The sequence below is a fragment of the Anas platyrhynchos genome, chromosome 39 (genome assembly GCF_047663525.1).
Source record: "Anas platyrhynchos isolate ZD024472 breed Pekin duck chromosome 39, IASCAAS_PekinDuck_T2T, whole genome shotgun sequence".
Lineage (NCBI taxonomy): Eukaryota > Metazoa > Chordata > Aves > Anseriformes > Anatidae > Anas > Anas platyrhynchos.
In genome coordinates this window covers 1,087,128-1,111,524 of record NC_092627.1, presented here as the reverse complement: position 1 = coordinate 1,111,524, position 24,397 = coordinate 1,087,128, and the positions used below count along the sequence as shown (strand labels likewise).

Sequence of the window (24,397 nt, the reverse complement as noted above, 5' to 3'; positions counted from 1 at the left end):
GAAAGCATTAAACGTCTCTGCTTTGCTTATGTCCTCGTCTGTGAGGAGACCTTGCCCGTCAAGTAAAGGACCTATGTTTTCTTTGGTTCTCCTTTTTTTTGTTCACATATCTAAAAAAACATCTTTAATTGTCTCCCACAGATGTGGCCAGCTTCAACTCTAGTTGGGCTTTGGCCACACAAATTTTCTCCCTACGAATGTGAACAGTGTCCCTGGATTCCTTCCACATTGCCTGACCCTGCTTCCAGCAGCCATACAATTTCTTGTTATGCCTAAGCTCCAGAAGAAGATCCCTGGTCAGCCAGGCTGGTCTTCTGCACTGCCTGCTTGACTTCCAATATTTTGGAATTCCATGATCATGTGCTTTTAGGAGGCAGTGCTTAAAGACTGTCCAGCACTGATGGATGCCAACACCTTCAAAAGCAGCTTCCCAGGGGCCTTGCAGACTAGTTCCCTGAGCAGCCTGAAGTCTGCTTTCCCCATATCCAGGGCTGAAGTTTTGGTGGCAGTTTTCCTTTTGTCACCAAAAAAGTTTAAACTCAACTGCTTCACGGTCTCTATGACTAAGACGGCCACCAATTGCCACATCTCCCACAAGACCCTCTCTGTTTTCCAGCAACAGATCAAGGAGGGCACCTTTCCTGGTTGGCTCTCTTAGCACCTGCACCAAGAAGTTATCATCTAGGCGCTTTAAGAACCTTCTGGACCTGCTCGTGTTGGCTGTGTGATATACCCAATTAACTTCTGGCAAGTCGAATTCCCATATAAGGACAAGGGTAGTTGATCTCAAGGTATGTCTTAGTTCCTCAAAGAATAATTCATCGGTGTCATCATCCTGGTTGGGTGGTCTGTAATAGACTCCCACGATGACATCCCCTCCATTTGTTCATCCCTTAATCCTTACTCAGAGGCTCTCAACTTTGCCATCCCCAACTTGAAGCTCCCTACAGTCCAGCCCCTCCTTCACATATATCACCACCACCCCCACCTCCTTGCCTGCCCTGCCTGTCCCTCCTGAAGAGCCTGGAACAATCTATTGCAGCACACCAGCCATAGGACTCATCCCACCAGGTTTTGCTTATGCCAATGATGTCGTAGATGTGGGACTGGGCCAAGACTTCTAACTCATCCATTTTATTCCTCATACTGCATGCATCTGTGTAGAAGCACTTCAAATGCACCTCATTGCATGCAGCACCTTGTGGAGCTGACTGAAAGGCCTCACTGGCACACAGTCCCTCTGATTCTAGTGCACCATCACCAGCTCATCACCAGCATGCCTGGTTTTATCCCTTTCCCCCTTCGACTCTAGTTTAAAGCCCTATCTATCAGCCCTGGCAACTCCTGAGCCAAAATCCTTACCCCTCTCCGAGAGAGGCGCATCTCATCTGGTGCCAGTGGAACTGGTGTCACATAGACCTTCCTGTGATCGAAAAAAACAAAGTTCTGTCGGTTGCACCAGTCCCGAAGCCATGTATTAATGTGATGAGTCTGTTTGTCAGCATTGATCCCCCCTTATCGGAAGGACAGAGGCAAACACAACCTGTGCCCCTGATCCTTTAAGTAGTCTCCCCAAAGCCCTAAAGTCCCTTTTGATTGCTCTCAGGCTTCTCTTTGCTATCTTTTCATTTCCAGCCTGAAAGACTAGTATCAGGTAGTAGCCAGTGGGCCATACTATGCACTTAACTTTCTTAGCAATGTCTCTTCTCTGTGAGAAGTCTGTGGGTTGGGCCCAGTTGTCATATTGGGCCCTCTGTCCCTTTCAGAAGGGAGTCCCCCATAACGATAACTCTATAAGCCATAAGAAAAAGGGGTGGAAAATCTACCGCCATTCTAGAGGCACAGATACATGAAGTGCAAGGAAGAATATTGACAAAAAGGTGTTCTGAGAATATTGTTTCTCCAGTTTCCAGCAGATAGTCCTCCAGACACACTAATGAATACTATGAGCAGGACTAGAGGGATCCTGCCTCAAGGCACGGGGAGAAAACAGACAATTGTGTGTTATTCGACTTTAAGGATTTAATGGCCTGGCACATCAGGCCCACAGCAGAATCAGGCTCTAGTGGACAGCGGTGCACAGTGTACTGTGATGTCATCAAGGGCCAGAACACATTTGTATTTCTGGAGTGACAGGGGGATCCCAGCAGTTAAGAGTACTGGAGGCTGAAGTGAGTCTAACAGGGAAAGAGTGGCAAAAGCATCCCACTGAGACTAGCCTGGAGCCTTTGTGCATCCTTGGCATAGACTGCTTCAAAGAGGGTACTTGCAAGAACCAAATTTCACTGGTGGGTTTTTGACATAGCTGCCTGGGAGATGGAGGACATTAACCAGTTGTGTCTACCTTGCCCACTCTCTCACAGGACCCTTCTACTGTGGAGGTGCTGATGGCCAATGAGCAGCAGGTGCCAATCACTACCACAACAGTGAATCTGAGGCAGTATTGCACTGACAGAGACTCCCTGATTCCCCTGCATGAGCTGGTTCATTGACTGGAGAGCCAAGGACTGATCAATAAGACTCTCTCACCCTTTAATTGTCTCATAGGGACAGTGCAAATTTCTAATGGGGAGTGAAAGATAACGGTGGATGTCTGTGGCCTGAATGAAGTCCCACTACTGCTGATTTTGAGGTAAAACAAAGCAAGATCAGAGGACCTATGCAGGAGATCCTGAGGCAGGCTGGCCAGGTTCAGGGGGACCCAGCTTGGGGACGGGCTGGGTATCGGTCAGTGTGTGGTGAGCAATTGCACTTGCTTTATAAAACTACTTTATTAGCAGCAGCAGTAGCAGCAGCAGCAGCAGCAGCAGCATCTTTTCCTTTCCTGTGCTATCAAACCATCCTTATCTCAACACATGAGCATTTGGAGGGTGAGGGTGACCTATGTGGTGCTGAGCTGTCTGCCACGATAAAGCACAAGATGCTTGACAACCACAGTCCAACAGCACAAATCACACTTTAAAAAATCAGTCTCTGACATCTACAGTGAGAAAAGGTCGGTGATGACTTCAGTCTGCTTCTAACACCACACTCCAGCAGAGACCCTGCTGCCTTGGGGAGCTGTCAGCCCTGAGGCCTTGGGGACACCTCGAGGGAGCCCAAGGGCACAGAACAAGCGATGCCATGGTCGGCTGCTGTGCTGTTGAGCTGGGCCAGGCTCCTGGGCACAAGGGGAGCTCCTGGCAAGCGCTACAGAGAGCCAGCTGTGCCCAGGAGCAGCTCCTCTGCACAGCGCAGCAGGGCTGGGGGCTCTGACCGCAGCTGGCACACAGAGAGGACAGAAGGAGAGAGGGCTTGGAGGCACTGAGGAGCGCAACAACAGAGGGCAGCGTGTGGCAGGACACATCTGCAGGCTCCTGACACCGTGAGGCTCTGGCAGCAGGGCACTGCAGGTGGGGTTGCAGAGGGGTCTTGTACGGCTGGCACATCCAATGGCTGATAGCATCTGTCAGGGTTGGTCTCTGTTTCTCCAGAAACGAGTTAAAAAAGCTTAGGGAATGGCATTTATGATTTTTGAAAAGGAAGACCAAGGCAGGGGCAACATGAAAGGCAAGACTTTTTCTGTAGACTGTGCTAGCAGGTTCCTGCAGTGGAGGGGAGGCAGGTTTCATGGTACTGGATTGTCAGTATTGTAGTGGAGACTGAGACTCCAAGAGAATTGCAGTGAGAGAGTTGGTTGTCAGCAATGAAATTTATAAAGTTCCTACCCACACCTCAGCCCAGAAACTGCAACAACATCATTTTGTGGTCCTCTCAAGTTTTATCCTAGCTGATCTTTATGAGCTGCAAGCCCCCTGATGCCTAGTGCTGGGAGACATCCCTGTCTTTGGGAGATCTCTGCTGGCCTGAAATGAGCACAGATCATTTGCAATGAGCAGGAGCTGCCTCCTCTGTAGGCAGAGCTGCAGCACAGGAGGGTCTGCTGAGTGTCCGTCTGTCCCTCCCTGGCCTTGCCTCCCCTGGCAGCAGCACGCTGGCATTCCTGCTGCCTTCTCCAGCTGGCCGTGCTGCTGCTGGTGTTGTTTGCAGGCTGGCTGGGGATGGGGGTTTCACATGCCCATGGGGTGAGCCCTCGGTGTGCTTGGGGGAAGGGGAGTATGGGAACAGGGTGAGGGGTCTGGAGATGGGCACTTTGAGCCTGGATTCCTCTGCTCTCATCAGTGTTCAGGTTCTTTTCAGATGAACAACTGAGCACAACTTTCCTGCAGCTCTCACAGGGCGGCTGAGACCAGCACTGATGGACAGACTGTCTGTCCTCACTAAAGGACACTACACTCTAGGGACTGTCCCTTTTTCTCTGAGCAGACACAAAGTTTCCCTTCAAGTGCAGGGGGAATGCCCAGGATTTCTGTTTTAGAAAAAACTCAGCAGTGTCCAGGTTCTGTAGGCACTGGAACAGGCACCACAGGGAAGTGGTCACAGCACTGAGGCTGTCAGAATTCAAACATTTGGGCAACCCCCTCAGGCATATGGACTGATTTTTGGGTGGTCATGTACAGATTCAGGAGTGGGATCTGATGATCCTTGTGGAACACTTTCAAGTCAGGATATTCTATGATTCTATGACACTAGGAACATAGGAGCAGAATTGCACTATAGCTAAAAGACCGGCCAACATAGAGCAGCTGAGCCCAGAACTTATGGACTCCTCTTGGAAGAGCATTCTGCTCTAAAAATGCAGTATCTGTGACTCTGAAGATGTACAAGGTTTCACTTGGAGTGCAGCTGAATGCCCAGGATTTATGCCTTAGAAAGACTCCTCAGATGTGGTGGAGCAGCTGAACAAAGGGTACAAATCAAATAAACAAAGAAACAAATAAATAAATAAATCCCCATGCGTCTGCTCTGTGATGAACTTCGAGCAAAACTAGGGAAATCTCTGATATCAGGAGAGAAGTGAATCTGAGACTGCCCCACGTTCCTACCATGTTGCTACCTTGAGCTGTAGTGCAGGACTGATTGTTCCATTGCCCACAGAAGAACACTCTTCTCCCAGAGAGACACACAATCACCTGGAAGTCATTAAGGGGACCTTAAAAATAATTGCCTGCAAGTGGACAATCAATTGGTTTTAAATGAGAAAACTGAATTTTCCTCTGCTAAGTCTGTTGTACATTACTACTATTCTTTCTTTTTGTGTAGGACCACTTCACAGAAATAACGGATGTTCAACATCAGCTCGGTGAGTGAGTTCCTCCTGCTGGCATTCGCAGACATGCGGGAGCTGCAGCTCCTGCACTTCGCGCTCTTCCTGGGCATCTACCTGGCTGCCCTCCTGGCCAACGGCCTCATCCTCAGCGCCGTAGCCTGCCACCACCGCCTCCACACCCCCATGTACTTCTTCCTCCTCAACCTCGCCCTCCTCGACCTGGGCTGCATCTCCACCACTCTGCCCAAAGCCATGGCCAATGCCCTCTGGGACACCAGGGCCATCTCCTATCAAGGATGTGCTGCACAGGTCTTTCTGTTTGTCTTCCTGATTGCATCAGAATATTACCTTCTCACCGTCATGGCCTACGACCGCTACGTTGCCATCTGCAAGCCCCTGCACTACGGGAGCGTCCTGGGCAGCAGAGCTTGTGCCCAGATGGCAGCAGCTGCCTGGGGCAGTGGCTTTCTCTATTCTGTCCTGCACACGGCCAACACATTTTCTCTCCCTCTCTGCCAAGGCAATGCTGTGGACCAGTTCTTCTGTGAAATCCCCCAGATCCTCAAGCTCTCCTGCTCACATGCCTACCTCAGAGAAGATGGATTTATTGCATTTAGCTTTTGTTTAGGTGTTGGTTGCTTTGTTTTCATTGTGGTGTCCTATGTGCAGATCTTCAGGGTAGTGCTGAGGATGCCCTCTGAGCAGGGCCGGCACAAAGCCTTTTCCACGTGCCTCCCTCACCTGGCTGTGGTCTCCCTGTTTGTCAGCACTATCATGTTTGCCTATCTGAAGCCCCCCTCATTCTCCTCCCCATCCCTAGACATTGCAGTATCTTTTCTCTACTCCACGGTACCTCCAATAATGAACCCCATCATCTACAGCATGAGGAACCAGGAGCTTAAGGATGCACTGAGGAAATTGTTTGAATACATATTTCTTAAGAAACTATGATGTGCCTTTACATTCCGAGTTTTTCTCAGAAACAGGAAAGTAATTTGGTTTTATTTTTCTTGATAAATATGTTCTCCAAGTAGTGGTATCAATGTAATTAATGTCATTCTTAGCCTCCTACCTGTTAATGTATCTCTTTATTTTTCCTAATCATCTCATGTGTATCTAAAGCCAGGTTTTCTGTGTAGCTATAGACAATAAAGAAGCGAGCAGAAATTCATAGGTCTCAGCTGCAGTGCATTCCCATCTCCTGTGAACTAGCAAAGAAACTATATTAAAAAAATAGCAAAACTGTTTGTGACAGTAATACTTGACCACTTCCTTGAAACAGGGCCTCAACAGACACAGCTGATTTTCAGGAGGTCAGACGTTTTCATAACGGGAGCCCACCTCTCCCCTCTCCTTCCATTTTCCACCTTTTATTGCTGAGTGTGACATCATATGGTATGGAATATCTCTGTGGCTGGTTTAGGTTAGCTGCCCTGGTGATGTCCCCTCCCTGTCTCTTGCGCACCCGCAGCCTGCTGACTCTTTGGGGAGGGGGGATTGGAGGGATCCCTGATGCTGTGACAGCATTGCTCAGCAGTAGACAAAACATTACTGTGATACCACTGCTGTTCTAGTTACACGAGCAGAGCAGAGCACTGGGTGGGCTTCTACAGGAAAAGGTAACTCCGTCCCAGAAAGAGCCAGTGCAGGGCCACACACTGGATAAGAAAGCTCCCTCTGAGCTCTGTTGGGAGTCAGGAAGGTCCTAATAAGCAGCAGGATGACTGAGGAAGCCCAAAGGCCCTTCTGAAGGTTGACTTATTCCCACCTGGGAGGCAGTGCTGGGCAGTGGGAAGGGTTATGAGAAAGACATGTGAGAAGGCCGTGAGAAACAAGGAAATATCACTGCCATTGACCCAGTGGTGGGCTGACCAGAGCTCAAGTGCTCAGTCTGGTGTGAATCTTCAGGCAGAAGAGAGCTCTGCAGCCCCAGGGCACGCAGCAGCCCCACCAAAGGAGCCTGGCGAGTGATTCCTTGCAGGCCTGGGGCAATGGCAGTGACCCCACGAGCTGGGTCTGCCTCCCAGCCTGGCCAGCATGGCCCTGCAGAGTGCCCCCGTGCCCCGGGCACCACAGCCCTCTCGCTCTGCAGAGCAGCACCGCCAGATGGGGGTAGGGCTGGGGCTGGCACTGGGGCTTGGAGGCCATTTCTCCTGAGTGTCTTCTATGCCAGTTACAGGCTTATGGCTTCTGGATACGAACATGACCTTCAGTGTGCACAAGGAGCAGACAGACCGCCAACAGGCATGGGGCTGGAACATTGCCTGCAAGGTTCCTCCTGCCCTAGCCCCCTCGCTCTGCAGAGCAACACCTCTGGTTGTCATGTCAGAGATCTCAAATTTTGACTAAACTCATACCTCATAGCTGTTTTTAGTTTTCTCCGTAGGGGTGGCTACTGCCTCCAAGATGCCTGAGGGGAGGTAAATCCTGCATCAGGGCCTGCGAGATGTTACCCTGGATCCATAGGAGTCATTCTGGAACCAATGGTTGTATATAGGATGTACATTTTTGTAGAGGCGCAGAGCTGATGAGCACATGCAGGATGCTCCTACAGAACTTTGTGCCCTTTTCCCTACTGACTACAACACCACTTCTGTCTCAGCAACATAGTAGCCAGCAGAGTGAGACAGATACTCTGATATCACGAAAGCCATCAGAAAGCTGATCCCAATAAGAAAACCAATATGAGGATGACAGGAGAAGCCTGGCCACCAGAGGAGTGAGATTTGGGGGAGGGAAGAGGAGCTTGGGAAGCAGAAATTAACGATTTTGTAGAGGTAAGAGGTTTCATGTAATATTGATGATGCTTTAAAACTGACTTAAAATAGTCATGTAAAACCCTTACCCTATTTTGAACAGTAACCCTAATCCCAAAACCTGAATGTTGCTCCAACACCTTGACAGAAATCCCCTGCAGTAATACCTGACCTCAGAGTATCCCTTCAAGCAGAAGTCAGCCCATAGCCCCTTTCCTTACCTTTACTCTCTTGCTCCCCCTAATCCCTTCCTTAACACTATCATTAAAACACTTTTTTTAACCCTAGATGACTTCTTGGCAGAACTAAAAAAAAAAAAGTAACCATGAAGTTTGTCCATACCCCAGCCACAGACCTGACACCTTATGCAGAACACCAAATCCTCACAACAAATCTTTGCTTAATCTCTCACCCAAGAAAGGTGAGCCCTAGTTCAAGGCCAGTTGGCAGGTGAATTTGGGCAACCTAATCTAATGGAAATTGTCCCTGTCCATAGAAGAAGGTTTGACTAGACGATCACAGAATCACAGAATCATCTACGTTGGAAGAGACCCCCAAGATCACCTAGTTCAACCTCTGACCTAACACTAAGCAGTCCTCCGCTAAACCATTTCACTAAGCTTTACATCTAAATGTCTTTTAAAGACCTCCAGGGATGGTGACTCCACCGTTTTCCTGGGCTGCCCATTCCAATGTCTAACAACCCTTTTGATAGAGAAGTTTTTCCTAATATCCAACCTAAACTTCCCCTGGCATGACTTTAGCCCATTCCCCCTCATCCGGTCACTGGGCACATGGGAGAACAGACCAACCCCCACCTCGCTACAGCCCCCTTTGAGGTAGCTGTAGAGAGCAAAAAGGTCATCCCGAGCCTCCCATTCTCCAGGCTGAACAATCCCAGCTCCCTCAGCTGCTCCTTGTAAGACTTGTTCTGGGTTACACGTACTTGGGTAGTGTAAGGCACAATGCAATTCTTTTTGCCTTCTGCATCTACAGCACAGAAAGTAGGACTTCCCTACTCTATTGACTGGACAATAGAGTAAGATAAAAAAAGTAAATGTTTTTAGTTTTCATCCTGAGTTTTCTACAGAAGACCCAAGAAAGACAATGTATGACCAGGCACCTACTAATATTTAATTTGAATTTTTCTGGTTCCAATGGTCATCTCAAGTTTATTTTATTTTGCTTTATTTTATTTTATTTTATTTTATTTTATTTTATTTTATTTTATTTTATTTTATTTTATTTTTGGTTTTATTTTATTTTACTTTATCCCCCCTCAAAAAAAACATGTGACTTGTTTTAGAAAGGGTTTCATGTGCTGGGCTGGGCTGCACTTACAGGGACAAAGACCACTGCTGGCAGTGGAGGTGTCAGACCTCCAGACTCTGCTTTTCCTCCCAAAGAAGGTCTCCAAAGAAGTCACCCTGGATCAATAGCAATAGGAGAATGATGTTCAAAAGTGAAATGCAGCAAAAGTCAGCCTTTGAAATAAGAAAATATTTTTATTACTTGCTCTTTGAAATCTTCTTCCTTAATTACATCTTGCAAGCTCTGTAAGTAGCTGCACAAGGCGTGAAGGCTTGAAGACAACTATCAAAGAGATGTTAGGTGTTTCTGCATTTTAATGAGTTCCATAGCGTATTTTGGTGCTGTCTGTGAAGTTCAGGTACTGAGAGGTGAATGATGCAACTGCTAGAGAAAGTAAAGTCAGAAGGAAAAGCTGAAGTGACTTGGAGTATTAATGGGCCCCAGTGAGGGCTGTTACTAACAAAGCCTCCCCAAGGGCCTTGTTAGGGCAGATAATTGGAGGCCATGGTTACAGACAGGCAAAGCACTGTGTTGAGAAAAACCTTGTTTGGATTTGGTGATGCAGAAGGGCCAAGGGTTTGCCCCCAGCCACTGGAAGTGGAGATCCTGCATCCCCACGTCTGGCTCTAGGCACTTGCTTGGGTCTGTGGGCTGTGGTGGGCAGGGTGATGCCAAGGGAAGAACACTGGTATGACACCTCTGATGTGCTGCACAGGGTTGAAAGGAATTAATGAGGCCCCACTGCAACGAGTATAACATCTCATAAGCTCTAGCCAAGGAGACAAAACCTTCAGGTCTGCTGGGACCTTCCATTCTTGCCAGCACCCTCTGCCTTCTCCTCTGTAGCTTTTCCTACGCTCTCCTACAATTTGTCCTATTTCCTTGAAGTCTGCATACAAACATCTCTGCTCACCACTTTGCTCTCATCCCTTGCTTTCTTCCATGTCTCGTCAACCGTTACCAGCTGTTCCTTGAAAGACAAAGCCATGGTCTGATCAGAGGGTGACCTGTGGCACTACAGCATGACCCTTTGAGGGACATTTCTTCCTCCTCAAGGCCAGCGCCAACATTCCATGGAACACTTTGTGGCAAGTTTTTCTCTCCTGCTCTTTCCTACTGCCAAAGGAATCTCCATCAAGATGGAAACCACTCCTGAAGTAGGCATCCCAACCCAGCAGGCTCCTTGCGGCCTCTCAGCCAAGCAGACTCAAGTCACCTCAGCAGCAGCTTCCAAGCCAGGGCCCTGCTCCTGGCCTTGCAGCTTCTTGGCTAGACACAGCCAAGCCTTGTGCCTCCTGCTGCCCAGTCATGGACTCAAGCAGATGGGCCAGGACAACTCATATAGGGGCCTTCTTTCTGCCTGGGTCCTCCTGGCTCTGGAGGCAGAGGGGATCCCCCAGTCAGCATGCCAAGCAGGTGCCTTCTGCTGGCCTAGCAGGGCCACTGCCAGATGTCAGCCCAAAAGTGCAGATCCCAGGGAGAAGCCAAGGTGACCTGATATCTACAGACACAAGTGACCTCACAGTCCCTTTCTGTGACACGTCCCTGCTGCTGCCCTATCAAGTACAGAGACAGAAGTGACCTCATAGTCAGTAGCTGACTACTTTCTAGATCCCACTGGACTGAGGCACACGTTTCTGGGTTAGAGAGTAAACAAAGGTTTAATGGGAAGGTTTGGTGTTCTTCTGTGGTTAGGGTATGGGCAGGCTCTGTGGTTTAGTTCATTTTCACATCTGCCTAGAAGTCGAGGTTAAAATAGAGCATTTTAATACTAATGTTAAGGGCAGAGATTAGGGTGAGCAAGAGAGTAAAGGTAAGGGAAAGGAGCTATGGGGTGAGTTTTGCTTCAAGGGATACTTTGTGTTCAAGCGTTACAGAAGTGGATTCCTGTCAAAGTGTTGGAGGAGTATTTAGATTTAGGGATTAAAACTACTGGTTAAAATAGTGTTAGGGCCATATATGACTGTACAAGTCAGTGTTACCACACGATCTACATTACATGATGACTCCTCCCTCTACGAAATCATTATTTTCTGCTGCCCATGCTCCTCTTACCACCCCCAAAGATCAAAACTCTCATGTCCAGGTGTTGTGGTTTAATCCAACCGCAGCTAAACACCACACAGCCATTCACTCATCCTCACGCCTCCCTCTCTGGGATGGGGGAAAGAAATGGGAATGTGAAGCCTGTGAGCTGAGATAAAGACAGTTTATTAAGACAGTAAAATAATAATAACAATTACAGTAATAACAATAATGATGATAATAGTACTACTAAGAATAATGTGTACAAACAAGTGATGCACAATGCAATTGCTCACCACCCACTGACTGATGCCCAGCCTAACCAGTATGAGAACAGTCCAGCCCTCCTCCCCCGGCTAGCCACCCCTATATATTGTTTAGCATGACCTCAGATGGTATGGAATACCCCTTTGGCCAGTTTGGGTCAGCTGTCCTGGGTCTGTCCCCTCCCAGCTCCTGCTGCACCCCCAGCCTGCCCGTTGTCAGGACAGAGTGAGAAGTTGAGACATCTTTGGCTTGGTGTAAGCACTGCTCTGCAACAATTAAACATCAGCGTCTTACCAGCACTCTTCTTATCCTAAGCCAAAACATAGCACCCTACCAGCTACTAGAAAGAAAATTACCTCTGTCCTAACTGAAACCAGGATATTTATCCACCCTTTATTCCATACCATTTATTTCATGCTCAGGTTCCACTCCTTACAAGACCACGTTCTGCTGCTGACCATGGCCATGGCTCCAGGGAAGCAGCAGCCCCAGCCTGAAGGCAGCAGAGAGGCAGAGCCCAGAGGGCAGTGAGGGGCAGCCCCAAAGGGCCACCGGGGCTGCTCCTGCATGTGGCAGCTGGGCTCTTGGCCCTGAGCCCCTCCTTGATGCTAAGACTGCTCCCCCAGCTCCAGAGGAGATGGGAAGAGAAGGAAACTGAGACCAATGAATTTCTGCTGAGTTCTTTATTGTCTTTAACTACCAAGGAAGCCTGCTTCTGTATGTGCATTAGATGATGTGGTCAAACCTAACACAACATGTAACTTTCAGAATGCTAAGAAAGAGATTATTAAAAACAAAATGAAATATTGTTAAAATATTTACAGAGAAAAATAATTTAAAAAATGTTGTGTCATTTTCCCAAATACCCTTTTATTTATTTTAGGATTATTATTAATTATAATGTCATGATAGCGTTAGTAAAAATAAAAATTATATGATATAGTATGAATCAAAACATTTGCATAGTATTAAGAATACATCTTCTGACAGCATCATGGATGCTTAAGAAGCATGTATGGAAAGAGTTTCTTTACTGCATCCTTGAGATCCTTGTTCCTTATGCTGTAAATGAGGGGGTTCACAGCTGGAGGCACCACTGAGTACAGAACTGTAACCACCAGGTCCTGAGATAGGGAGGAGATGGAGGGAGGCTTCAGGTAGGCAAACAGGACAGTGCTGACAAATAGGGAGACCACAGCCAGGTGAGGGAGGCATGTGGAAAAGGCTTTGTGCCTGCCCTGAGAAGAGGGCATTCTCAGCACTGCCCTCAAGATCTGCACATAAGAAAATGAAATGAAAACAAAACATGTAAAGGCTAAACAGAGAGTAACTACAAGAAGCACAATCTCCCTCAGCCAGGACTCTGAGCAGGAGAGCTTGAGAATCTGGGGGATTTCACAGAAGAACTGGTCCACAGCATTGCCTTGGCAGAAGGGCAGGGAAAATGTGTTGGCCGTGTGCAGGACAGCGTTGAGAAAGCCACTGCCCCAGGCAGCTGCTGCCATCTGGGCACAAGCTCTGCTGCCCAGGAGGCTCCCGTAGTGCAGGGGCTTGCAGATGGCAACGTAGCGGTCGTAGGCCATGATGGTGAGAAGGTAATATTCTGCTCCAAACAATAAGACAAAAAAGAAGACCTGTGCAGCACAGCCTTGATAGGAGATGGCCCTGGTGTCCCAGAGGGCATTGGCCATGGCTTTGGGCAGAGTGGTGGAGATGCAGCCCAGGTCGAGGAGGGCGAGGTTGAGGAGGAAGAAGTACATGGGGGTGTGGAGGCGGTGGTGGCAGGCTACGGCGCTAAGGATGAGGCCGTTGCCCAGGAGGGCAGCCAGGTAGATGCCCAGGAAGAGCGCGAAGTGCAGGAGCTGCAGCTCGCGCGTGTCTGCGAATGCCAGAAGGAGGAACTCAGTGATGGTGCTTCTGTTGGACATTTTAATTTTTGGGATGTGGTCCTGCACATAGAAGAGGAAGAACAGTAATAATGTACAAGAGACTTATCAGAGAAAAACTCACCCCATTTCTCATCTAAAGTCGCCAGAAAATTGTTCACTTCCAGGAAGATATTTGGCGGGTCCCTTTCATGAGTTCTTCCTGATGCAGTCTGAGGCTCTCCATGGGAGCAGGAGACTCCTTTGTGGGCAATGGAAGAGTCAGTTTTGCCCTACAGCCAGAGATAAGTTTGAACATGGGGTAATCTCAGACTCACTTCACTGCCGGTATCAAAGAACCTTGCCCCAGTGTTGCTCCCAGGTCACCCAACTTCACAGCAAATATATATGTACGGACTTTTTTAATGTTTATTTTATAGGGTCAGATTTTTTGTTGTTGCTGCCCTACCACACCTGCTGAGTTTTTCTAAAACAGAATTCCTGGGCTTTTCTCCTGCACTTGATGGGAAACTTTGTGCATCCTAAGAGAAAAAGGGACTGTCCCTATAGCGCAGAGTGTCCTTTAGTGAGGACAGACAATCCGTCCATCGGTGCTGGTCTCAGCCACCTTGTGTGAGCTGCAGGAAAGTTGAACTCAGAGGTTGACCTGAGAAGAACCTGGACACTGTTGAGAGCAGAGGAATCCAGGCTCAAAGTGCCCATCTCCAGACCCCTAAACCAGTCCCCGTACTCCCCTTTCCCCAAACACCCTGAGGGCACACCAATGCCTCTGAAAACCGCATCCCCAGCCGGCCTGGGAACAAGACCAGCAGCAGCACGGCCAGCTGGAGAAGCCAGCAGGAATGCCAGCGTGCTGCTGCCAGGGGAGGCAAGGCCAGGGAGGGATAGACGGACACTCAGCAGACCCTCCTGTGCTGCAGCTCTGCCCGCATAGGAGGCAGCTCCTGCTCATTGCAAAGGCATTCTGCTCTGCTTTGGCCTGCAGACACCCCCCAAAGACAGGGGGTATCAGAGCTTTTGTAGCTCCTAAAGATCAGCTGGGATAAAACCTGAGAAGACCATGTTATGATGATGCTGGTGCAGTCCATGAGGTGATGTTTGGGAAGGTACTTTACAAATTTGATCACCGAGTAACTGATTTCTCAATGCAATGCTCCAGGAGTCTCAGTCTCCTGTACAATCCTGAAAATGAAACCTGCCTCCCGTCCACTGCAGGAGTCTGCAAGCACAGACTGCAGAAAGAAGTCTTATCCTTCACTTAAGCCAAGCCTTGATCTTCCTCCTGAATTGCCCCTCATAACGCCATTATCTAAAGCACTGCAGAAACAGAGAGACTCAAACCCTGGCAGATGCTACCGGCTGTAGAAGACCCCTCTGGAAACCCCACCTGCTGCCAGAGCCTCACGGTGTCAGGAGCCTGCAGATGTGTCCTGCCACACGCTGCCCTCTGATGTTGCGCTCCTCAGTGCCTCCAAGCCCTCTCTCCTTCTGTCCTCTCTGTGTGCCAGCTGCGGTCAGAGCCCCCAGCCCTGCTGCGCTGTGCAGAGGAGCTGCTCCTGGGCACAGCTGTCTCTCTGCAGCGCTTGCCGGGAGGTGCCCTTAGGTCCAGGAGCCCGGCCCAGCTCAGCAGCACAGCACCCGACCATGGCACTGCAATCACCCCTCTGGGGCCTTGCTGATGAGCCCACGAACCTCAGGCACTCAGAGACAATTGAAGACATCTCTCCAGAAGTCCAAGTCAGAGGCAAGTTTCCTGCAGTGTCCCCCTGAGGGCCAGCACTGACACAGCCTCCCTTGGAGCTCTTTAGAGCAGAACCCTGGAGGCAGTGAGGACAAGGAGACAAAGGCAATGTGAAGGTGACGCTGATGTGGAGGAAAACTGGATGTGTGCTTTCCTCCCATGCTTGCTTTCAGTTTGTCTGGAGCTGTGTCCTGAATGTTATGGGGCTGTGAAGATCAAAATTAGAAGGGCCAAAGCCCAGCTGCAGCTCCATCTGTCTGTGACTCTCAAAGACAATAAACACTGCTTATAGAAATACTTCACGTAAAAGAAGATTAGGGAAAATCATCATTCTTTATTGGATGTGGGGGGAAATCTGGTAACAAGAAAGGATGCAAAGGCTGAGGCTCTTAAAGCCTTCTTTGCAGCAAGACCAGTTTTCCCCTGGACATTTCTTCCTCCTCATGGCCAGTGCCAACATTCCAGGGCACGCTTTTTGAGAGTTTCTTCTCTCCTGCTCTTTCCTACTACCAAAGAAAGCTCCCTCAGGGTGGAAACCACTCCTGAAGTAGGCATCCCAACCCTGCAGGCTCCTTGCGGCCTCTCAGCCAACCAGACACAAGTCACCTCAGCAGCAGCTTCCAAGCCAGGGGCCTGCTGCTGACCTTGCAGCTTCTTGGCTAGACACAGCCAAGCCTCGTGCCTGCTGCTGCTGTGCAGTCATGGACTCAAGCAGAAGGGACAGGACAACCCATGTTGGGGCCTTCTTTCTGTCTGGGTCTTCCTGGCTCTGGAGGCAGAGAGGATCCCCCAGTCAGCATGCCAAGCAGGTGTCTTCTGCTGGCCTAGCAGAGCCACTGCCAGATGTCAGCCCAAAAGTGCAGATCCCAGGGAGAAGTCAAGGCTGACCTGCCATCTCCAGACAGAAGTGACCTCACAGTCCCTTTGCGTGACACGTTCCTGCTGCTGCCCTATCAAGTGCAGATGCAGAAGTGACCTCACAGTCCCTGCCACAGTCACATTGCTCCTGCTGGGGCAGGAGATCCTGAGGTAGAGCTGACCTCTCTGTTGTCCTCTACGGTCTGGGATTTACCTTTCTGGTTTAGAGAGTAAACAAAGTTTTAGTTGGAAGGTTTGCTGTTCTGTTTGTGGTGTCAGGTCTCTGGTTAGGGTATGGGCAAGCATTATAGTTTAGCGTTTTGTTTAGGTTTGAGAAGAAGTCTAGGGATAAATAGAGCATTTTAATGTTAGTGTAAAGGGTGGGGATTAGGGTGTGCAAGAGAGGAAATGTAAGAAAAAGGAGCTCTGCGCTGAGTTTTTCTTCAGGTGATATTTTGAGTTCTGCTTTCCAATAGTGGATTCCTGTCAGGATGTTGCACTAATGTTTAGGTTGAGGGATTATTGTTATTGTTTACAGGCCTTACAAGACTGAAGTCAGTGTTAGAGCAGCATCAACATTGCATGAACCCTCTTACCTCTACAAAGGGAAGCTTCCGAGCTCCTTTTCCCTTCTCTTCCCTCACCCCAAATCTGACATCTCTCCTGGCCAGGCTACTCCTGACCTCCCCGTATCAGTCATCAAACTAGGATCAGCTTTCTGATGCTTGTCATTATATCAGAGTACCTGTCTCTCCTCTATTGGCTACTCTATTCTGTGGTATTAGACTGCCCTAGACTCTAGACTCTGTTGGATATTCTAGTCTATTACTGTGAAAGCCTCCCATGGAAATTGTTTGGGCAGATAATTGGAAGCCATGATTACAGACAGGCAAAGGCACTGTGCTGAGAATTCTTTGTTTTGGTGAATCAGAAGGTGAAGGCCTGACATCAGCCACTGGAGGGGAGATCCTGCAACCCCAGCACCCCCATGTCTCACTCTTCCTGGGGTCTGTGGGGTAGGGGGCAATGCCCATAATATCATGCGAAGGACATTGGTATGACACCTTCCAGCGTTGGCAAAGGTTTGAAAGGAGAATTCATAGTCCCAATGCCATGAATATAACTCGTTTCCTTATAAGCCATGGCCAAGGGGACAAAGATGTCAGTGCTGCCACAGCTTTCCATTCTTGTCAGAGCCCTCTGCCTTCTCCTCTGCATGCTTTCCTGTGCTGTCCCACACGTCCCTGAAGGCTGCAGACAACCCCTTCTCTTCCCCACCTTGCTCTCACTCTGCTGTTCCCATGATTTCACTGCTGCATCTCCACTCTCACCAGCTGTTCCTTCAAACACAAGGGCATGGGCTGATCCAAACTCCCTCTGGGTGACCTCCGGACCCACAGCACCAGTTCCAGTGCCTCACCTCCAAGTCAAGAATTTCTTCTGACTATTGAATCTAAATCTATCCTCTTGAAGTTTAAAACCGTTCCCCTTGTCCTTTCATAAAGTCCTAGAAATCATAGAAACACAAATTTGGAAAGGACCTCCAAGACCATTTAGTCCAACCGTCCTATCACTAATACTACCCATTAAGCTACTGAGCCATATCTCCTAGCACCTTGTCCTGGTGCTTCTTGAACACTGAGGGTCAGTGATTCCACCACCACCCTGAGCAGACCATTCTAGTGCCTGACTACTCCTTGAGAGAGAAAGGTTTTTGTGATATCTAATCTAAACATCCCCAGGCACAACTTGTGGCCATTTCCTCAAGTCCTATCATTAGTTATCTGAGAGAAGAGGCTGACCCCCACCTCATCACAACCTCTCTTCAGGAAGTTGTAGAGTGCAATGAGGTCTCCCCTGAGCCTCCTCTTCACTAAAGTAAAGAATCTCAGTTCCCTCAGCCATTCCTCATAAGACCTGTGCTCCAGAACCCTCAACAGTTTGGTTGCCCTTCTCTGGACATGTTCCAGTGCCTCAGTGTCCTTGTTGTAATGAGGGGCCCAAAACTGAACACAGTGCTCGAGGTGTGGCTCACCAGAGCCGAGTACAGGAGGATGATCACCTCCCTGCTCCTGCTGGCTGCACTATTTCTAATACAGGCCAGAATATGCTTGGCCTTCTTGGCCACCTGGGTACACGGCTGGCTCATGTTCCGCTGAGCATTCATCAACACTCCCAGGTCCTTTTCCTCTTCACAGTCTTCTAGCCACTCTACCCCAAGCCTAAAGTGTTTCATGGAGTTATTGTGGCCAAGGTGCAGGACCCTGAACTTGGCCTTGTTGAACCTCATCCCATTCACCTCAACCCAGCAATCCAGCCTATCCAGGTCCCTCTGAAGGGCCACCTACAGATCCTCATGTGGATCGTCACTACCTTCCAACTTGGTGTCATCTGCAGACTTACTGAGGGTACACTCAATCCCCTTATCTAGGTCATCAATAAAGACATGAAACAAGATAGGTCCCAGTACAGACCCCATGGGGGACACCACTTGTAACAGGATGCCAGCTGGACTAACCAAAAATCTTGGTTAAAATCTCTGAGGAGAGGCATTATGGGCTGCAGAAGGACAATGGTAGCAGTGTCACAGATAATCATAGAAACATGGGATCATAGAGTAATAGAGTGGTTTGGGATGGAAGGGATCTTAAGGATCCTCTTATTCCAACCATCCTCCTACTAGACCGGGTTGCTGAAAACTCATTTCAACCTGTCCTTGAACACTTCCAGGGATGGGACATTCACAGCTTTTCCAGGAAACCTGTTCCAGTGCCTCATCATCCTCAGAGGAAATAATTTCTTCCATATATCTAATATAAACCTGCCCTCTTCTAGTTTAAAGTCATTACTCCTTGTCCCATCACTACACCCCCAAAGACTGTCTCCCCAGTGTTATAAATGGCTCAGGATTCAAACTAGGATTAAATAAAAAAATAGGATTTATTAAAAGAATATAAAGGAATAGAGGTAAGCAAACAGCGCTGGGTGCACCGGGAGTCTCCGCTCCACCAGGACGCACACCAGTTACATCAAGCAGCTGATTTTTATGCTCCTAGACTAATACATATTCATTACTACTTCTAAAAAAATAGATTATTATAATTTGCTTCCGGGGTCCAGTCCCTCCTACTGGAGCATGCGCATCAGTCTCCTCTGGGGGTCTCTAGGGGTCTTTCATGCTGAAGGCTCGTAGTCGTCCTCTCACCTTTGTACTCACTCGGCACTATTCCAAGTTTATGGAACACTCTCTGTACACTCTCTGCAGGTCTTGTCTCCCAACCGCCCTTCAGCTTCTTTTTACTTCCTCTTAATCTCTTGGCCCCCTGGCCAGATACCAAAGATCCGCATAGTATCCTATAACAGTCACTAGTTGTTATCAGTTGTTCTGAAACTCCCAGACATCAAACACAAACAGCTTTCTTATTTGACGCTTCACGAGGAATTAAAACATTCTTCCCCAGCCATTCACAGACACATCTATAGCAGTGTTAAGTTAATCTCGAAGAAGACAGGAAAAAAGGCTGTAACTGTTAGAAACAGAATTCCGGAATAACAAAAGCAAACAGGTTCATAAATACAGGTTCATACAGCTTTCCTGTAAGTCCTCTCTAAGCACTGGAAGGTTGCTCGAAGGTTTCTCCGCTGCTGAGTAGTGCCAGTTCTCTCAGCGTGCCTTCATAGCAGAAGTGCTCCAGCCCCTTGATCGCCTTTGTGGCCCTTCTCTGGACCTCTTCAAATAATTCGATGTACTCGAACTGCCGTGTTAAACCACAAGTGTTTTTGGTGCCCAGTGTGGGGCATGAAGGGTTGAGATAATGACAGATCTTACCACAGAGTGCTAAAGTTAAAATGTTGTAAGCATTAGACCAGTTGAATAGTTGCTGATCACAAGGTCGACATTTTGGATCTCAGGTCTGTTGGGCTTGTTTTCAGAAATGTGTTGTATAGCACATTACTTGCTGCATATGTTCCTGTTGTGCTGTTTATCATTTCTGGGGCTGGTTTAAAGTTATTTTGCTATGTTGTGTAGCACTGGCTTATGAGTCTATAAAATTACTGGTCATGTGACAAATCTGTTCTTTGTACTGAGCATTGCCATCACGTCCATTTCTCAGGAACCATCACTCAGAAAGTATTAAGAATTACACTCTTGACCTTTTTGCTTTAAGGAGCCAATCTAAGGGAAGAAAAAGAAGGGACACTTCTCCACTTCTTCACTCTCTCTTTCTCCTTCACCTCCCCCTTCTCCTCCAGGTTAATTACACTACCTCTACAAAGCTTTGGATATCCATGGGATGGTCCTACTGTGATGTCTCCTGAATGTGTTTCAACTGTTGTTTAAGGATAAACAACTCTTGAAGAATGCCCTCCAGAGACCTGCCCCAAGGCCGGAGAGTGAGGAGTGGCAGGGAGCATGGGAGGATCTGGGCAGGAACCTAGAGCAGTGGGCACCTCCAGTGCTTTGGAACTTCCCCCCTGAGCACATGCAGAATCCTTAAAAACTGCAGAAGTGCTTGAAAAGGAGGGGTTATCACCTTGGCAATTCCAAAGGGAATTCCAAAGGGAGCCTCAGTCAGTGCCACTCCAATCCATGAGACAGGCCCTGCAGCTACTCCAACACCTCTGACTTGTCCTGCAGCCACTCCAGACCCTGGGACAGGCCCCAGCTCTACTTTGGGGACTAGACCAGACCCCCCAGGTCTGCTCTTGCTAGGCCAGAGCACCAGCCTGTGCCAGGATCCGTTGCCTCTACATGCGGGAGAAAACATGGGGTGTGAAAATCAGGCTCCTGAGAATGGAAGAGAACAACTGACCAGAAAAGAAGGGAGGGAGAAGAATGTTGATCTATGAAACCTTGACATAGACTTCCCCGTGAGAGTGTACTTCCAAGATCCAAAAGGGTACAGGTGGGGTTTTGGGATAGCTGCCTTGGAGAGAGAGGATGTTAAAGAGCTGTCTACCTCGCCCAGTCCCCGGGAGAACCCTTCCATTTATGCAGTGGTTAAAGGTCAAAGAAGAGCAGGTGCAGATGGTTACCGCAATGTTCTACCAGTTGGGGACAGGCTGGACACCAGTCAGTAATGAGCAATTGCACTGTGCATGGCTTGCTTTGTACTTAAAAATAATAGTAATAAAAATAATTGCTATTATTATTATTTCTCTTCCCCTTCAGTCCTTTAAACTGCCCTTATCCTCAACACATAAGCATTTGGGCCAGAGGGAGGGGGGGAGAGGGTGGTGTGAGGCAACAGCTGTGTGATGTTAAGCTGCCCGCCAGGTTAAAGCACATCATGTTTGACAACCATACTCTAACAGTACAAATAACATTTCCAAAAGCGATCTCCCCTGTGTTCAGAGAAGGCCAGTCGCTGATGAATTCAGTCTGCTTTGAACACCACACCCCAGCAGATACCCTGCTGCCTTGGGGAGCTGTCAGCCCTGAGGCCCTGGGGACACCTCGAGGGAGCCCAAGGGCACAGAACAAGCAATGCCATGGTCGGCTGCTGTGCTGCTGAGCTGGGCCGGGCTCCTGGGCACAAGGGGAGCTTCTGGCAAGAGGACAGTGCTGCAGAGAGCCAGCTGTGCCCAGGAGCAGCTCCTCTGCACAGTGCAGCAGGGCTGGGGGCTCTGACCGCAGCTGGCACACAGAGAGGACAGAAGGAGAGAGGGCTTGGAGGCACTGAGGAGCGCAACAACAGAGGGCAGCGTGTGGCAGGACACATCTGCAGGCTCCTGACACTGTGAGGCTCTGGCAGCAGGGCCATGCAGGTGGGGTTGCCAGAGGGGTCTTCTACAGCTCGCACATCTGATGGCTGCTAGCATCTGTCAGGATGACTTTTACTCTACATTTAATGTGGAATAGAATGTGCTGTACACAATGGCATTTATAAAAGGGCATTTCCAGAGGAAAACTGAGGCTTGGTTAATCTGAAGTGGAAGGCTTTTTCAGTTTCGGTGCTCTCCAAAACATGCAGTGCAGTGGAAGCATGGATGGGGTCTGTGAGCATGGACAGGGAGGAGATGTGGGGACATAGAACCATCTCCCAGCAGAGAAATAGGAAGGCAGCAGGGACTTGGGCAGGCGGTGAGAGGGAGCTGCTGCCAGAAATGCTGTGCGAGGGAGGGCTCAGGCACCTCGCTGCCATCCCCTGCAGGGCAGGCGCCTTCCCTGGGACACCTCCTGCTCTCCTCTCCCACCAGCACAGCCTCTGCCCTCAAGCCCCCGGTGTCCCCAGCAGGAGCTGCCTCCTCTGCAGGCAGAGCTGCAGCACAGGAGGGTCTGCTGAGTGTCCGTCTGTCCCGCCCTGGCCTTGCCTCCCCTGGCAGCAGCACGCTGGCATTCCTGCTGGCTTCTCCAGCTGGCCATGCTGCTGCTGGTCTTGTTCCCAGGCTGGCTGGGGATGGGAGTTTCACATGCCCGTGGGGTGAGCCCTCGGTGTGCTTGGGGGAAGGGGAGTATGGGGACAAGGTGAGGGGTGTGGAGATGGGCACTTTGTGCCTGGATTCCTCTGCTCTCAGCAGTGTCTTTGTTCTTTTCAATCAAACATGTGAGTAGAACTTTCCTACAGCTTTCATGGGGCAGCTGAGACCGTACTTCATGGACAGACTGTCTGTCGTACTCGAAAAACCATGTGCACTAAAGTGACAGTCCCTTTTTCTCTGATAATGATCTACAAGGATTCCCTTTGAGTCCAGCAGAAATAACCAGGATCTGTGGCTTAGAAACACTCCTCAGAAGCGTTGGGACAGCGGAAACAAAAAAAAAAACAAAAAACACAAATTTAAAATAAAATTAAAAAAAAGCCTCCACAACTCTGCTTTACAGTTTGGTGAACTGGGAGCAACACTGAGGAAAACCTCTTTGAGATCAGGGGGGAAGTGAAACTGACATTTCCCCATGTTCCTCTTCACCTCTTGCTGTTGGACAGGACTGACTCCTGCACGGCCCATACTAGAGCCCCCTGTTCCAACAGACACCGTCAGGCAAAATGAATCAGGATGCATGAAAGGGATCTGCCAAATGTCTGTCAGAAAGTGCACAATACACGTGATGATTTTAAATGAGAAATTGAATCCATTTTCCTCTGATATATTTCTTGTACTTATTTACTCTCATCCTCTTCTTTGTTCAGGACCACATCCCGAAAAAACAGATGTCCAACAGAAGCACCATCACTGAGTTCCTCCTGCTGGCATTCGCAGACACACGCGAGCTGCAGCTCCTGCACTTCGTGCTCTTCCTGGGCATCTACCTGGCTGCCCTCCTGGGCAACGGCCTCATCCTCAGCGCCGTAGCCTGCCACCACCGCCTCCACACCCCCATGTACTTCTTCCTCCTCAACCTCGCCCTCCTCGACCTGGGCTGCATCTCCACCACTCTGACCAAAGCCATGGCCAATGCCCTGTGGGACACCAGGGCCATCTCCTATCAAGGCTGTGCTGCACAGGTCTTTTTCTTTCTCTTCTTGATGTCGGCAGAGTATTATAACCTTACTATCATGGCGTATGACCGCTACGTTGCCATCTGCAAGCCCCTGCACTACGGGAGCCTCCTGGGCAGCAGAGCTTGTGCCCAGATGGCAGCAGCTGCCTGGGGCAGTGGCTTTCTCAATGCTGTCCTGCACACGGCTAGCACATTTTCCCTGCCCCTCTGCCAAGGCAATGCTGTGGACCAGTTCTTCTGTGAAATCCCCCACATCCTCAAGCTCTCCTGCTCAGATTCCTTCCTCAGGGAAGTTTGGGCAGTTCTGTTTAGTATTTTTTTAGCATTTGGTTGTTTTGTTTTCATTGTGGTGTCCTATGTGCAGATCTTCAGGGCAGTGCTGAGGATACCCTCAGAGCAGGGCCGGCACAAGGCCTTTTCCACGTGCCTCCCTCATCTGGCCGTGGTCTCCCTGTTTGTCAGCACTGCCATGTTTGCCTACCTGAAGCCACCCTCCATTTCTTCGCCGTCCCTGGACCTGGTTGTCACACTTCTGTACTCAGTGGTGCCTCCAGCAGTGAACCCCCTCATCTACAGCATGAGGAACCAGGAGCTCAAGCATGCAGTTAGGAAACTGTTTCCATACATGATTCTTAAGCATGCATGATGTGTTCAGAAGATGTATTCTTAATAATGTGCAAATATTTTGATCCACATTATATCATATCTTTTTTATCGTTACTAGTTTTATCACAAAATTGTCATTAATAAGGATCCCAAGAGAAATCAATGTATATTTGCGAAAGTGACACCACATTTTTAAAATTATTTTTCTCTGTTAGTATTTTAACAATATTTCATTTTGTTTTTAATAATCTCATTCTTGCCATTCAGAATATTACTTCTTGTGTTAGGTTTGACCACATCATCTAATGTACATATAGAACCAGGCTTCCTTGGTAGGTAAAGACAATGAAGATG

General features: G+C 48.8%; 3 protein-coding genes across 3 annotated transcripts; 2 read left to right on the top strand and 1 right to left on the bottom strand.

Moving 5' to 3' along the window:
* The first annotated feature begins 5,164 nt into the window (after positions 1–5,164).
* LOC119714756 (olfactory receptor 14C36-like) lies at positions 5,165–6,100 on the top strand. The gene has a single exon (XM_038171755.2). It carries the CDS (start codon positions 5,165–5,167, stop codon positions 6,098–6,100), a length of 936 nt encoding a protein of 311 aa, XP_038027683.2.
* A 6,400-nt stretch (positions 6,101–12,500) lies between these two features.
* LOC140001206 (olfactory receptor 14C36-like) lies at positions 12,501–13,436 on the bottom strand. The gene has a single exon (XM_072032376.1). The coding sequence runs from the start codon at positions 13,434–13,436 to the stop codon at positions 12,501–12,503; it is 936 nt and encodes a 311-aa protein (XP_071888477.1).
* Positions 13,437–23,147: 9,711 nt separating this feature from the next.
* On the top strand, positions 23,148–24,083 carry LOC140001205 (olfactory receptor 14C36-like). The gene has a single exon (XM_072032375.1). It carries the CDS (start codon positions 23,148–23,150, stop codon positions 24,081–24,083), a length of 936 nt encoding a protein of 311 aa, XP_071888476.1.
* Positions 24,084–24,397: the final 314 nt, after the last annotated feature.

Coding starts and splice junctions, on each gene's coding strand:
- LOC140001205 (XM_072032375.1), top strand. CDS start 23,148: ATGTCCAACAGAAGCACCATCACTGAGTTCCTCCTGCTGGCATTCGCA.
- LOC119714756 (XM_038171755.2), top strand. CDS start 5,165: ATGTTCAACATCAGCTCGGTGAGTGAGTTCCTCCTGCTGGCATTCGCA.
- LOC140001206 (XM_072032376.1), bottom strand. CDS start 13,436: ATGTCCAACAGAAGCACCATCACTGAGTTCCTCCTTCTGGCATTCGCA.